The sequence below is a fragment of the Eurytemora carolleeae genome, unplaced genomic scaffold (genome assembly GCF_000591075.1).
Source record: "Eurytemora carolleeae unplaced genomic scaffold, Eaff_2.0 scaffold1646, whole genome shotgun sequence".
NCBI lineage: Eukaryota > Metazoa > Arthropoda > Copepoda > Calanoida > Temoridae > Eurytemora > Eurytemora carolleeae.
The window spans coordinates 4,889-21,856 of record NW_019402166.1 but is presented as its reverse complement, the minus strand read 5'-3'; the positions used below and the strand labels follow the sequence as shown (position 1 = coordinate 21,856).

General features: G+C 32.5%; 1 protein-coding gene across 2 annotated transcripts; it reads left to right on the top strand.

Moving 5' to 3' along the window:
* The first annotated feature begins 9,285 nt into the window (after nt 1–9,285).
* LOC111718057 (ring canal kelch homolog) lies at nt 9,286–14,567 on the top strand. Of its 2 annotated transcripts, none has more exons than XM_023493546.1 (10): nt 9,286–9,338; nt 9,456–9,514; nt 9,697–9,745; nt 10,169–10,234; nt 10,531–10,593; nt 12,512–12,521; nt 12,648–12,773; nt 12,970–13,068; nt 13,413–13,526; nt 14,165–14,567. In XM_023493546.1, exons 2-10 carry the CDS (start codon nt 9,458–9,460, stop codon nt 14,472–14,474), a joined length of 894 nt encoding a protein of 297 aa, XP_023349314.1. In that variant the 5' UTR covers nt 9,286–9,338; nt 9,456–9,457; the 3' UTR covers nt 14,475–14,567. The 2 variants fall into 2 exon arrangements, with proteins under 2 accessions (XP_023349314.1, XP_023349315.1); XM_023493547.1 differs by having other exon boundaries at nt 12,648–12,777; nt 12,974–13,068.
* Nucleotides 14,568–16,968: the final 2,401 nt, after the last annotated feature.

The window sequence follows — 16,968 nt, the reverse complement described above, 5'->3', positions numbered from 1 at the left end:
GTTCTTGTTCTTGTTCTTGTTCTTGTTCTTGTTCTTGTTCTTGTTCTTGTTCTTGTTCTTGTCCTTGTCCTTGTCCTTGTTCTTGTTCTTCTATTTCAACTTTTAATTGCTGCTATATCTTTCTGCATTTTCTCTTCGATAAAACAATGGTTAAAACTTTTCTGTTTTACGATTTTTTCGTGTATTTTCAAAATTTTATGAAAATCAAAAAAAATGTTGAGACAACTTTTTGTAATTTTGTAAAACTGAGTATCCATAAACCTTGCTTGGGGTCATGTGAGGTCCCACACTCATTTTGGGATAAATTGGTTCAAAAGTTTATTGGAACAAGATCAATGTTTCTTCTTACCGTTCTTTGTTCTTGCTTTAGAACAAGATCAATGGCAAATTAGAATCTAAGATATTATATAAATAATTTGTTCCAATTAGTGCTATTTCCGGCATTGTTTGACGGACGGATTCATTGTTTAGCTAGGTATTCATTTTGGAACTACATATTTACTGTAATCTTTTCCATTATTCAATCTTATTATACAGGGTTACCCCTAAAGGATGAGACTTCAGAGACGATTGTACAGAATGTACTGGGGTACCCCCAAAGGATGAGACCTAGAGGACGTCTGTACAGAATGTACAGAGTTACCTCCGAAGGATGAGACCTAAATAAGACGTCTGTACGGAATGTATAGGGTTACCCTCAAAGAATGAGACTTCAGAGACGATTGTACAGAATGTACGGGGTTACCCCCAAAGGATGAGACCTAAATGACGTCTGCACAGAATGTACAGGGTTACCCCCAAAGGATGAGACCTAAATGACGTCTGCACAGAATGTACAGGGTTACCCCCAAAGGATGAGACCTAAATGACGTCTGCACAGAATGTACAGGGTTGCCTCCAAACAATGAGACTTCAGAGACGATTGTACGGAATTTGTACAGTCCTTTCCCTTGTATTCCTGATTCCCTGCGACTGTAAACTTGTTTCTTTCTTTGCCAAAGTAGTAAATAAACCATTAAAAGACTGCACGGCAGAAGACTAAATTTAACCTTTGAATCGTCATATTTAAACGGTGTCAGGTCGTCTTTACAGTCTCATCTTTTGCGGGAAACCCTGTTTTACAGAAATAATGAATACATCTACATGTTTTGGTATTTACTAGACTTGGCTTTCCTTTAAAATTCAACCAAATTAAAATTTTTAAACCAAAAGTTGAAGCAAAACGGTCCGAGGGTTCCTGGGCTAAGGTTGGACAAAATGGACATTCAAACAAACAGAGATTATTAGTGTATATATCTACATAAAGTAGTTTGTTTCTTTGTTTTTGGCGTTGAATTTTGAGAAGAAAACAGCAGGACGATAGTAATATTTGATTTTCAATACTATGTAGGTTTGCGCATTTTTATGAAAACTACTACTGCAAGAACTTCATAAAAAGCTTAATAACAATGCAATGTAAATATATGCAATATGCTATATACTGTGCAGTATATATCTAGTTAAAAAGACAGTTTTATCATTTTTTAATATTTAATAATATCTATCTATCTATCTTTTAACCATCTATCTAACTTTTCTTATATTATATCTATCCATCTATCTATCCATATATCTATTAGTTTATCTATCTGATCTATCTATCTATCTGATCTATCTATCTATCTATCCATCTATCTATCTATCTATCTATCTATCTATCTATCTATCTATCTATCTATCTGATCTATCTGATCTATCTGATCTATCTGATCTATCTATCTATCTATCTATCTATCTATCTATCTATCTATCTATCCATATATCTATTAGTTTATCTATCTGATCTATCTATCTATCTGATCTATCTATCTATCTATCTATCTATCTATCTATCTATCTATCTATCTATCTATCTATCTATCTATCTATCTATCTATCTATCATTCGTTTGAATATCATCAGTTCACTCATAAATCTTTCCCATAATTTGGATATCATCAGTTCACTCCCAAATCTTTCCCATAGTTTAGATATCATTAACTCCCAAATCTTTCCCATAATTTGGATATCATCAGTTCACTCCCAAATTCTTTCCATAGTTTGGATATCATCAATTCACTTTCAAATCTTTCCCATAATTTGGATATCATTAGTTCACTCCCAAATTCTTTCCATGGTTTGGATATCATTAGTTCACTCTCAAATTCTTTCCATGGTTTGGATATCATTAGTTCACTTCCAAATCTTTCCCATAATTTGGATATCATTAGTTCACTCCCAAATCTTTCTTTCCATGGTTTGGATATCATTAGTTCACTCTCAAATTCTTTCCATGGTTTGGATATCATTAGTTCACTTCCAAATCTTTCCCATAATTTGGATATCATTAGTTCACTCCCAAATATTTCCCATAGTTTGGATATCATTAGTTCACTCCCAAATATTTCCCATAGTTTGGATATCATCAGTTCACTCCCAAATATTTCCCATACTTTTACATTGCAAACCATATTAGTCATGTATGACTAGTTACAGGGTATTCTATTGGCTTGAATCTTCAAATAAGACCAAGGTTGTGTAAAAAGGTTTGTTACTATTCATGCGCTCCAATGTACGGAAAATGTCGTCTCCTAAGATAGATAGATAAAAACATCACAAGACGTCACCGATTATAGAGATAAGAGTGACGTTATATGATGTTTTTATCGAATCTATCTTAGGAGACGACATTTTCCGTACATTGAAGCGAATTGAGAGTAACCAGCCTTATTATGCAACCTTGGATACGACGCTCCTGTTATGTTTTAATAATTCATTGCTATTATTTTCATATCACCATCGAATGAATTGTATTTCGTAAATTTTTTTTATTATCAGTAAACTAAATGATCGTTCTAAAAGTCAACCAACTTAACTTAGGATCTCAAAACCAAGCAAAGAACATTTACGTGACTAGCCCGTGTTCCCCAAATAAAATTTGTGGCAAATCGGTCCAGGGGTTCTTGAGTTTTGACAAACAACCAAACTGGGATTACAGCAATATATTCAGCCACAGGGTGTTCCAAAAAAACATGGGAATTCAGTAACGAATGGTATATCGTCTTTGCTATAAATTAGCATTATAATACCTAATTTCAAAAGCCATAATATTATTATGTCTGCTAGAGTTTATTTTATACAAAGGGTAAAAGACTGCAAAGATGAGTCTATAATGTCTCCGCAAGATGAACAGTGAAGACGGACAAGTTTATTCTGTTTGTATACTGCAATATCTTGTTTTACTAAGTACAACCGTATGCAGTCAAAACATAAACAAACAAAATGTGAACATAGCAGACGAAACTCTTACAGATTACATCTTTCTCAGTAGGTATCACTATACTAAATCAAAGAATTATTTTAAAAAAGACGATATCAAATTCGTCACTGAATTCTCTTGTTTTTTTGGGACACCCTGTATATAGATTTAACATTTTAATCTTTATGAAAAATGTTTGCTTATATAAATTCAATTAATACTTCTGCATTTTTTCCAACAATGAGAAAACAACATTTTTCTTACAATTTTTGATTTTCATATGTTTTATAACAATGATTTGTTTTTATTTTGACAATTATATGTGAAGCATGACATCATTATTATTATTAAATCCGGACATAATTTCTTCTTTGTCATGTGCAGAGATCTTTCCTGGGAAATTTAACACATGACTGAACCCTAATTGGATCAGGCGCTAATGGACTCGGCATACAGGGGTGTAATAAAAAATAAAATTAGGTCTGCCGTCTCTGAAGTCATATTCTTTAAGTGGGTAACCCTATATATCTTTGACTAATGTAGTAGACCTTTGATTTGTATAAATTCCCCTAGATCTAATTATTAAAACTTTTTAAATATTAAAGATTTTCACCATCAGGTTACAAAGCACATGAGGAATAGAAAATTGGAGATTTCAGTTCCTTTCAAAGTCTTATATTTGATGTTAGGTACTTTCCCAAAGGATTTTTCCCAAGTGGCAACTTCCCAAGAGTATTTTCCAAATTACTAACTCCCCAAATGTGCAATTCACCAAGCGGCAACTTCCTTAGTCTGTTCTAGCCGCAGTGATCGGCCCCCAGCCTGGTCTAGCTGCGGCGCTTGGCCCCCAGTGCAGCCTGCGGCGCCTCTAACCTAACCTTTAAAAAGTTGGGAAATTGTCACTTGGAGAGTTGCTCTTGGGGAAATACCGAACACTTTATATTTCACTTTATTTAAATGAAATATTTTAAAAGTGTCAACTAAAAACATATGTACCTGCCCAATTCTGCGAGTGCTAAAAGTAAACTCGCAAATCCTATCCAAGCAAATAGTTCAAAATTATCCATATTTGTCTGAAAATATTTATGTTTGACATATTTTTTCTAAAAACTTCCAAATAATTCAAAAATTCCACATTAAAGTAAAGAGAAAGAGAAAAAGTTTTAAATTTCTTATATGCAGCAGAATTAATTTGCGTTTCTCATACTGCACATGGATTTAACGGTTCTGTCAATATTCTAGAAAGCTGTGACTTTTTACCATAATTTTTTAGCCTTTTTTCCATGTATACTTTTTTGCCGGTATATACGTTTTGAATAAAAAGTATAAAGCAAAAAATCCATAAGTTTAAAGATTGTTAAAACATAGACCAAAACGCGTATGATTTAAAATAGAAGAAACCGAATGCCTCTCACTACATGATCCGACCCCGACTTGTGAAAATTCAAGTTGCAATGTCATAAATTCGTACCAGCAGTTCAATCCAATACGTCATAGAACTTAGAAATAATCTTAGTTTGAAATATGAAAGGTAAAGAGATTAGAATATTTTAGATTGTGGCAAAAATCGATTTCAAAACGGGTCTGAATCTGTTTACACATTTGATTTAAACAAATTTTTAAACTTTTTTTGATTTAAAGAAGTTGCATTGCTAATAAACTGTTAAATTACAAATTCTAATAATTTTACTTTTGCTAAACATTTTTTTGTTTCCCATCACTTAAAAAATATTGCAATTTACAAAAATCTTAAAATTAATTATAGACAAACTAAAAAGCTAAAAATTGTATAAACTTTTTCACTGTGAGTATAAATAGATTCTTAATGAATATAAGAGAGCACAGAGTTTACTAAGAATGATTCAAATTTAAAAGTGTGTGTAAAACAAAGTTTTATTCCGTGGGGGGAGGGAGAGGGAGGGGCTTGTAAAGGGGGTGTAAGGTCGGCTTATTAGGGGGTGGGATTCTGGCGGTCACGTCTGTGGAGTAAGCGGTCAACTTTGCAACCTAGGAATTATCTAGGTTTCTACGATGTAGTTAAGGTTTTGGGGAACAGAGGAGGGGTGGGAGGGATGGGAGAGAAGGGAGAAGGGGTTTGGGTCAAGTAGTATGAAATAGGAAGGAGATACAACTGACGCGGACCACCCTACCATATGATTATACATGCTTTGCAGACGGGTACTCCATTTGTATAAGAAATATTCAGAATAGGTTATTGTATACGCGGTAATTGTACATCAGACAAATATTTCTTATTCAAATGAAGTACCGTCTCCAAATTAAAATACTAATAAAATTGTAGGTTTTAAATTTTCATTGAAAGGCACAATTTCTGTTAATAATAAATGTTGATTAGTGTATGGAAACATTGTGTGATTGTGTTAACATAGAGTGTGTATGTATTAGCATTGTGTGTTAATGTTGTGTGAGCATGTGTTAACATTGTGTGAGCATGTGTTAACATTGTGTGAGTATGTGTTAACATTGTGTGAGTATGTGTTAACATTGTGTGAGTATGTGTTAACATTGTTTGAGTATGTATTAACATTGTGTGAGTATGTGTTAACATTGTGTGAGTGTGTATTAACATTGTTTAATTGTGTGTTTTAATATTGTTTGATTTTTTGTTTGTTTGTATGTTTGTGTTTCTGCACATGTGTGAGTTTAATAAAAATATAATACTAATTGTGACATGATCTAATGAGCATTAACTTTTATTTTTTGTTGTGTTTGAATGTGTTTGTATGTGTTTGAGTGTGTTTGTATGTGTTTGTATGTGTTTGTATGTGTTTGTATGCGTTTGTATGTATTTGTATGTGTTTGTATGTGTTTTTATGTGTTTGTATGTGTTTGTATGTATTTGTATGTGTTTGTTTGTGTTGGGTATGTATTTGTATGTGTTTGTATGTGTTTGTTTGTGTTGGGTATGTTTGTATGTGTTTATATGTGTTTGTATGTGTTTGTATGTGTTTGTATGTGTTTGTATGTGTTTGTATGTGTTTTTATGTGTTTGTATGTGTTTGTATGTGTATGTTAAAACCAAATAGATTATCAAGTACAATAGATGGCAACGTAGAATTTGTACACTCTCAGTACAGCTGTATTCTTACGTTACAAGTGTCAACATGTGTCCGACTAAATTATTAATAAACTTGATAATAAAGTGCTTATCTTACAGTGAAATTAGTGAAATTTTGTGTGCTTAATTGTTCTGTTTTTCACTTTTTTAGTTAATCTTGGAAAACATGTCAACTAATGTGAGCAAATTTCGTTTTTCTTGTTATATTTGACACTTGTGACGTCGTGTATAATTGATCCATTTCTTTGTTGCCACCTATTGTATTGATAATCTATTTGGTTTAAACTGAGTGAATTTATCAGGCCTACTCAAAAATGAAAGACGGAAATAATTTCTATTTAAATGATTACTTTCTTTTAAAACAGAGATTTGAAATTAAAATAAAATGGTTTAAACAAAAATAAGTTTTGAAATAAAAACGCAATTTTCGCGGTTTCATATCTTCGTGATAAAGAAAAATTTTCTTATGAGTAAAATAGAAAAACGTTCTGAAATCACTAAATAGTTTTCCATTTAAACATTTTTTATTTCAATTTAATGATATAATTTGTAGAATTAGGATAATCATGTAAAGATGCTAAAACTCTAAAAACGTTTATTTCTCTACCGATCAATGATTAACACGTCACAAACATTCGCATTCAGAGTATATCTCCAACTAACTATATTTAGGTTTAATGGTACAGGTAGGAATAAACTGACAGATAGAACAGTCAGGAAGGATTATAGATATCCTTTGTTCAATATTTTACAGTTTTTAAATATCCTTGGTTTAATATTTTACAGTTTTTAAATATCCTTGGTTTAATATTTTACAGTTTCTAAATATCCTTGATTTAATATTTTACAATGTCTAAATATCCTTGATTCAATATTTTACAGTTTCTAAATATCCTTGGTTTAATATTTTACAGTTTCTAAATATCCTTGGTTCAATATTTTACAGTATCTAAATATCCTTGATTCAATATTTTACAGTTTCTAAATATCCTTGGTTCAATATTTTACAGTTTCTAAATATCCTTGATTCAATATTTCACAGTTTCTAAATATCCTTGATTCAATTTTTTACAGTTTCTAAATATTCTTGGTTCAATATTTTATAGTTCCTAAATATCCTTGGTTCAATATTTTACATTTTCAAAATATTCGTGATTGAATATTTTAATGCTTTTAATATCATTGATTTAATATTTTACAGTTTCTAAATATTTCTGGTTCAATATTTTACAGTTTCTAAATATCCTTGGTTTAATATTTAATGTTTTTTAATATCCTTGGTTCAATATTACATAGTTTCTATCCTCGGTTTACTATTATACTTTTTTGAACAATTTATTTCCAGATTCCTCAAGCACAAGAAATTTCAATTTTAAAAATTGAAGATAATTTCAAAAAGTGAAAATAAAAATGTATTTGAATTAAAAGTTTTATAATGTTAATAAAGAACGCTTATCTTTTGTACCTTGAGAAAAGAATTGACGTCAATTTGCTTAAATAGAACCTTGAATACATGAATAAAAGCACCAATGCAATAAATTATAATAAATTATAAAATAACTGTGCACAATTCTATCAACCCCCCCTCCCCTTTACTAAAAGCAGCTTACTCTTATACATATATCTGTACCATCATGGGTTTTTCTGAACTGTACTTTGCTGCACCGTCCTGTACTGAACTTTACAATACTGTACTGTATTGTACTTTACAAAACTATACTATACTGTACAGTATTGTACTGTACTGTACTGTATTGAACTGTACTGTACTGTACTGTACTGAACTGTACTATATAGTATTGTACTGTACTGCACTGGACTGTAAAGAGTACAATGTACAGAGTACAATGTAAAGATTACAATACACAGAGTACAATGAACAGAGTACAATGTACAGATGCACACTGTACGCTGACGCTGTACATTCTACGCTGTACACTGTACGCTGTATACTTTACGCTGTACACTTTACGCTGTACACTGTACATTGTACACTGTACACTGAGCGCTGTACATTCTACATTCTACGCTGTACACTGTACGCTGTATACTTTACGCTGTACACTTTACGCTGTACACTGTACATTGTACACTGTACACTGAGCGCTGTACATTCTACGCTGTACACTGTTCGCTGGTACACTGTGTACTCTACGCTGTACCTTGTATGCTATACACTGTATGCAGTACACTGTACGCTGTACACTGAACGCTGTACTTTACAGTGTAAGCTCTGTACACAGTACTCTGTGCGCTGTACTCCTTGCGCTGTAGTCTATATGCTAGGCTGTACTCTGTAAACTGTACTCTGCACGCTGTACTCTGTACACTGTACTCTATACTGTACTCTGCACGCTGTACTCTGTACACTGTACTCTATACTGTACTCTGCACGCTGTACTCTGTACACTTTAGGCTGTACACTTATATTTTTTTAAATACTTTAAAAAAGCCTTTGAGAAAAAAAATTGGTTAAAATTTTTAATATGAATTTGATAAATTTGTTATCAAAGTTTGCGTAAATTCAGAGCAAGAAGAGGATCTACGAGGTAAAACAATCGTACAAGTAATGTCCCATATATTTGAGTTTCTCCTTCACATAAACTTTACTAGAAAGGGATCATTTGGTGTACAGTCCCGTTTTGCCTAATATTGTCTTTATTTGTACAGTACGGCTTGCCTTGGCCAGTAGAAATTCGGCCCGGTACATGAAATGAACTGGAATGTACCATGCCTTCTGTCTTTTTTATAGTGTGTAATCTTTACATTGTACGACTGTTTGTTGCTCTCTGTACATAGTACTTTGTACACTTTTTAAATAATGATGTTTTGTGTGTTTCTGGAATCCTGAGTATAAAGTCCATGTTTACTTACAAGCTTTATCTCAGGTTTGAACAGTATAAAAGAAAAAATAAGTTTATGAATTTATTAGTGCTTTTTAAAGTTTAAAACTTTACTGCTAAACTCAGAAAAAAATATAAGGTAAAATATTCATTATCAATTTAGTTTAAACAGTTTTCAATGCAAATTATAATTCAGTTTAAGCAATTAAGAAAACATTGATAAATCATTTTACTAAACAACATTTGTTTCTTTCAGGTATGATTCTTTCGATTGTATCTATTCTTTTTGCTGGATATCTGGCCTCCTGTAGCAGGGTTAGTTTTTATATCAATTCAAACCCTATCCTATTTATAGGCAAAACAGTTTGCTTAATTTAATGAAAATGTGAAAACGATTTAACTCAATAATTAACCTTACAGCTTTCTTTCTATTTTCATATTTGTAATTATAAGCTAGGTTTAAATTGTCATTATGTTTATATTGGTATTTATTGTAGGGATCTGTTTCTGCAGAAACAACTGCTGTACTTCTAGGAGGTAGCTATGGTAAGTTTTTATTATTTTATTCTTATTCAATAAAGAAACAAAAATATACACTTCTGTAGAACACAAGATATTTGTTCATTTAATGTTATTTTAAACATTATCATTTAACATTGTTTTATTTTCAATTATATAAATTAGATTATTATGATTGAATTAAAATTGTTTAACAAATATTATGATTAATATAAAGAAACTCACCATTGACTTATTTTCAGTGGAAACCTTCAACTTTTAAATTAAAAAATCTAATTTTAATTTTAATTTTAGTTTAAATTACATTTTTACATTAACTGTAATATATGATAAAATATAATCATAATATGTAAGTTTTTATGTTCGCAAATAATGTGTTTTGAATATTTACTTAAATATTTCAGCTAGACAGAAACATTAATGAATCATATTAAAATTATAGTTATATAGGTGGTAAAACTGAATCATATCCCTGTGATGTGGCAATAGAAAATATTGGTGTTCTATATAGACTAGGTAAACATACTTTTGTAAAGAATATATCTTGAGCTAAGAATGCGAATAATATTAAAAACAAGTATAAATAATATAATGTAGTTTACAACAAGAAAATCAAATTTAAATACACAATTTAAATTTATCAAAGAATTACAGATTAATTTATCTTACAATACGGAATTCCTATGATTAATGCAACAAAATATAATTGATTTTCTAACTATAAGAACATAGGAAAATTACATATTTTGTATAATATATTGGTTTTAATAAAGGTGTATTTTTATTCAGTTAATTATGTTAATATATCCTAGGAGCTGCAGTTCTGAATGGACAGATTGTTTACTGCGGGGGGGGAGAAGATGCTGGTGTTGGTGGTATGCAACTTAGGAGTTGATACATAAAGTTTAATAACAATAAATACGTAATGATTAATCCATATTCAAAGATTAAAACAGATAATTAAGTATGATAATTTAGACATTTTATATTGGAAATTCTTGAACATTTAGGTTTTATATTTTAGAAATAATCACTGTAAAAAAAGTAACTTAACACCTTCTAATTTTTTTATCTAATACCTTTGCAACCTGATGTTGTTGACATCAGACATTTTTATTACTATGAATACTTTTAGATGAAATTGTTGTAAGTTTAAAATGTCAATGGTTTACACCATCAGATTCAAAGATATAGGGATTAGAAAATTTAAGTTTGTGGCGAGTAATCTAGTTCTTTTGATAAAGAATAACTAGACATAATATTGTATATGCCAAAAATTCAATGCAACAACTCAAAATATCGAATATTCAACGAGACGGTTTTACAATTTATTGTCATTATTTACACAAATATGAATAAACTAAAAGATACTATACGATCGATGAAAATGAATAATAATCAGTAGAGGATGGATGCTCTGGTTCTTTTTCCACCTCTCATCGAAAGGGTTGATTTCCAACTAACTCCTTTTCCCCTGGCTTCGCTCCACCCTTGCCTAGATCTTAACCCTAGCTCTCCTGGCTGATCGGGCCGACTCTGCTGCTCCGAAATAACGAATGGCGTTGCTTGGGTTATATTTAGATCTGTTTGGCTTGTTTGAATTATCACGTAAACAAAACTAAAACCGTTATAATTCTTATAGTCTGATCGCAGGAAAGATCAACCGATCATTTTCCCGCTACATGCCTCCCTGATCTTTTCAGCGATCAGAGACGGATCCAGTTCCACCTTCTCCTCCTTGTTCCCACTCCTTGAGGTGTACCTTACTTCTGGGGGCGGAGCCCTCCTATTGTTCATTGGCATTGACTGTGAGTCTCCCATGAGATCCATTAATAGCTGTGCTGTTCTCCGCTGCTCATCAGACTCAGTCTTCTTACAAGACTTGCAGACTCTGACCCCAGATCTTGCAACCCATGCTCCATGTTGTACTGCAGTAATTTTCCACCGCAGATCCCTATGAAAATGACGTACTCCATATGTGTGACAATTCCCTTCTGGATTGACCCGTCGATCAAGATGTCTGTACCCTGACATTTTATCTCTGAGTTGGACGCAGTTTGGAACCCGGTAGAGAATTCCATGATATACGTTCGCCCAGGGACCACAATTGTCTCTGTTTTTCGTCCCTGAGGGGTCACAAATTGGCGGGAGCGGGCCATCTCGGCACAAGATTGGGCTGTTACCACCAATGTTTGCTCTTGCTCTGCACTAAGAATAGGTTTAGGGGTTTAGGGGGGAAAGATCAACCGATCATTTTCCCGCTACAATAAGTGCATAAATTAGTTATTTTACTGTTACCTTTCATAGAAACTGAGTCTTTGCCACAATTTTATAATCCTTAAAACTTTGCAACATGATGTTGTGAACTATGATATTTTAAACTTAGACTATTTGATATAACAGAATTCATAGTTTGAAAGATTGGAAAATCAGAGTTTGTAGTAAAGACTCAATTCATTTTAAATGCAACTATTATTCTTTGATGCAATAAACCTTTCTTTATGTTTTTTACACTTAAAGAACTAAGGATTGGAGCATTTTAACATTTTAGTATTCTGCTAGTTTTTTTAAGAGCTACAGCAATGCCTAAAAAGTAACTAATCAAAACTATTTTTATACTTGATATCAGTCAGTATTGTTCACATAATATTTAAAATTACAATTAAATTTTTTTAAATTTATAAATACATACAATACAAAATAAAATAGTGATGGAGGGAGAGGGGATTCAAACACATTGTAATGTAAATATACTGTGTTAAACTCCTAAATGTTGCAAACCTATACCTATAGAAGTCCACAGGTAGAATATAGTGAACTAGTGAAAACTAATAAATCAAACAATAATTAAATATAGAATATATGTTATATGTACTAAAAAAGATAAAAATTCACAAAATAAAAGTTGAAATTGAATATTTTTGTTTAGAAACTGCTTCAAGAATGAGGGAATGGACTGGATAGAGTTTGAAAGTATGAATGTGGCTAGATCAGACTTTACCCTGACTACATTAGGAGACAAGATACTTGCTGCAGGAGGAGATACTCCACAGGGGTATGTTCTATGGTTATTCTTATTTGTTTTATAAACCTTTTTGTTCTTTATTGATCATCTAGCTTTCTTTGCTATTAAGAAAATGGATGTTTCTAAATTAAAATATTGAATTATTATATAAACATTCTCCCAAACTGGAATACTTCAGTCAAACCCCTTCACCTGTGTCAGTTGAAATTATATATTTGTTTACTAGGAAAACTGCTACTGTGGAGGTGTTTGATGGATCCTCCTGGAAGCTTCAAAACTATGAATTAACATCTGCAAGATCTGGTCACTGTGCTGTTCCTATCGGGTATACACTTTATTTATACCTATTAATCATGGCAAGTGCACACATATAATTAATCAATAATAATGAAATAAGATTAATTCTTATACAGAATATATGCTGTTGTCAAATATTTTCCACCATGTTTTCAAAAATAAATCTAGTAAGATGTATCTACTTATATTTTTATTATAAACATTGTTCAACTTTGCAAAATTCCCCTTTTTAAAAGAACAAACTGTTCATATTTAAAGATATCTTACATCAAAAGTTGGCACAAATGAACAGAATCATAGATAATATCATCAAAAATAAAACTGTCAGCATTATTTAATTCTTTTTATATTTCTTAACATTTTATATTCTAGTGAGAGTCAAGTGATGCTGATTGGAGGATATGATGGTACCATGTTATCTCTTGTTGAAGTCTACAGTATTGAAGAGGGATTCATTGCAGAGCTTCCATCAATGCCAACTAAAAGGTAATCTTTCTAAAATATATCTGAAGACTGAAACATTTAGATATGTTCTATTTTATATTTTTAAAAATTTGTTCATATATTAATGGTGTCATTCTTAAATTGACGAATAAGTTTGAAAATACTTCTCACAAATACATACTATGAATATACAATAATATACAATAATATACAAGTGGATTTAATGAATTTAAATATTCAAATCTAATATTATCAACTATTCATAATCTTGATAATAATAATAATAATAAATTAATCATTGAAATTTTTTTTATTTCATACTTATACTCTTTTTCTGGTGCTTTCTAAATAAAAAACCTTTTTATTGCTATTAAAGGAATTGATTTTTTGCCACAAACTCTCAATTTCTAATTCATATATCTTTGCAACCAAATGACCATTAATATTTAAAATAATGAATTCTGTAAGATAAAATTATCCAATTTTGAGAATCAAAAGTTTAAACAATTGGGTTGCAAAGAAATGGGGATTCAAAAGTTGTGTTTGTGGCTAAAACTTAGTTCTTTTGTGATAAATTGCATTTATGAAAAAAGCATATATATATAAAATAACATAAAATTATAACTAAACTTTCTAAAACCATATTATATGAATATTCTGTTAAATATTTGTTTGTTTAGGTATGGACTGGCATGCAGCATGTTTAATGGAGAAATATGGACAGCTGGAGGAAGAAGGGGTGGATCTTATCTAGATGTTGTAGAAATCCTCACACCGTTTACAAACACCTGGAGGACTGGTCCTAAGCTGACCAGGGAGAGATGGTATCTAACAATGGAGGTGTTGGACAACAGCCTGGTAGTATTTGGAGGGTACGGATATGAAGGAGGTGCAGACAGCCTGGAGATCCTTGAGGGAGAAGATTGGAGGGAGGAACCTCTGCAATATGGACATTGTTGGCATGCCTCTGTATCAATTCCTTGTAATTGATACAGAGATGTATGTTCATTCTATTGTAACCTAATTAATAATTTGATTTAAAATATTGTCTTTTCTAAAAATAAATTGGATTTAATGCAGCAAGTTCTTGTTAATTGTTCTGAATAAAATGAAAAGGAGTAGAGTACAGAAGTTTCAAGTTTTAAATATCTCACTTTAAAACATAAAAAAATAAACATGTGTGCAACTAAAAAGTTAATATCATTATATTATCTATGGTTTGATGAAAAATCGATCAAAAAACTATTTACTTGATACTGGTGTTAAATAAAAGAAAAAGAAGAATGAAATTTATAACAAAAGAATATTGGAAAAAAATTTCACTTTATGAGAAGCTTAATGTTGATTAAAAGTTACCAAAGAAATTTTTTATTTAAAAACTGATTTGTGGTTTATAAGGAATGTATTAGAACAGTAATAAAAACTCACACTTGACTAAAATAATGAAAGAATAAATAAATTTTCAGAATTCCATGTTAGAAAATTGTTAATAATAAGTTATAATATCTAATTCCTATATATTTGTCACCTTAGGACTATGTTTGAAATATCAAAGGTTTCACCATCAGGTTGCAAAAAATGGGGACTTGAGAATAAGAGTTTGTGGCAAGTATTCAGTACCTTAGTAGATGGTTTCAAAATCAAAATCATAAATGGGTTCTATATCTACCAAGATATATAAATGAATATGGAGACTGTTAGATTAGATTTCAATAGTTTATAAATACAAACAAAGCCTATATGTGTGTAGTATTTTCTGTTGTTATGCTATCACGATCCTTATTATCTATGTTAGTAATATAACTTATCTATTTAAATGTTGACCCTGACTGGCCATTACGGTCAGTTTGATTTTACCTGTATATAGAATAAATTAGTAATAGATTAACCTTTGTGTTATACGGACGAATACAGAGCCTTGAGTTTTGGCTAGAGTTTGAGAGCCTTGAGTTTTGGCTAGAGATAGAGTCAGTGAGACTATAATTAGACTTTAATTAGAGTAATCTCAGGACCTAGATTTAATACAAAAGTGGTGGCAGCAGGTGGGACAACCTGGGACCCAGATCTAGATGCCCGAGACTCCGAAAGTATTCCAGAAAAAGAGTAAAGTGAAAACCTGGTTGAATGGAGTAGCCAGAGAAGTTTTAACAGGCAAGGATTTGCCTGTGAGTGGATCAAGTGTGGCTACAGGAAATACAGTGGCTTCTTTTCAAGGGTATCCAAGTTTACCCAGTGACGATTCTGGATCGGAAGTAGAGATGGAGGGACCATCTCATCCAGCGATAGATGGCATGGCGGACATAAGACAGCAGTTTCAGATGCTCCAAGCCCAGCTGACGGAGACTAAGGAGAAATTGGCGAATATGGAACAGAAAGATAAGGAGAAATCATTCGCCCAGACATGGCAAGAGTCAGCTACACCAGAGACACAGGATCCTATTGGAAGAGTAATTGCAATACTAGACCGCCCAAAGGTGGAAGATGCTCAAGAAGTTTACGTATCCTATCTGAAGGCGGAGAAGCCAGCTGGCAGAGGAGATAGGCAGACGTTAAGAGATCTGAGCAGGGCGGAGGCGGAGTATAAGAAGAGGTTGTTGGATTTTAGCTGCAGAGCCCCAACCTACGATGGTAACCCTAGTTAAGTGTTTGACTGGTGTGGTGAATTAGAGAAGCATTTGTCAAGATTTGAATGTGAAACGATACCTATAATGAGGCCATCAAAAGGATGCTGCTAGACTGTATCACGGGAAAAGCACAGTCCGAGATAGTATTGTTTAAACCTGATGGACTAGCTATCGACAATTACGAAATTGGTGATTTCTTCCAAGAGTTATTAAAGAAGTTCACTCATGAGAAGGATGAGGAGGGCAGGAAGATGGAATATTTGCAGAGGAGACAGGCGAGAAATGAAGATGCTCGTCAGTATTACACGGACAAGCTACGGTTATTTGTGCAAGCCTACCCCCAGCCAGGAGGAGTTTAGTCGAGTTCAAGACTAATATGGTGGTAGGATTTTACAACGCTGAACTGAGGAAAACTTGCTTGATGTTTATGCCTAAAGATATTAAGCATGAACGGGAGATTAAAGCAGTTCTGGACCACCAACTAGTAAACCTGAGGACTTATAATATGGACCCCAGGGCCCCAGCTCAGGATATGGCAGGCTTACAGAGCACCTATGGGTATGATATGAGCGAGATGAACAAGGCCAACGAGATGTTGAAGACGGGACAGGTGCCCATGGACGTCAACGCCATGCCAGGGCTGGTGGAGGACGTGTCAGATGCTGAAGAATTGGATGCTGAGAGCGGGATAAATGCCCTAAAGGGCAGAGATGTGTGTTATGTTTGCAAGAAACCTGGTCACCAGAAGAGGGATTGCAGGAAGTTTGATGAATGGAAGAGGAAGAATCCTAACAGGAAGTACGGAAGTGACACTCATCAGGCTAATTCCCACCCCTCAATTTTGTGTTACAACTGCGGGA

Bases quoted from the DNA above. Each gene is read 5' to 3' on its own strand.
- LOC111718057 (XM_023493546.1), top strand. From the start codon at position 9,458: ATGATTCTTTCGATTGTATCTATTCTTTTTGCTGGATATCTGGCCTCC. The intron at 9,515-9,696 runs GTTAGTTTTTAT...TATTTATTGTAG, and splicing joins ATCTGGCCTCCTGTAGCAGG to GGATCTGTTTCTGCAGAAAC. The intron at 10,235-10,530 runs GTAAACATACTT...AATATATCCTAG, and splicing joins TGGTGTTCTATATAGACTAG to GAGCTGCAGTTCTGAATGGA.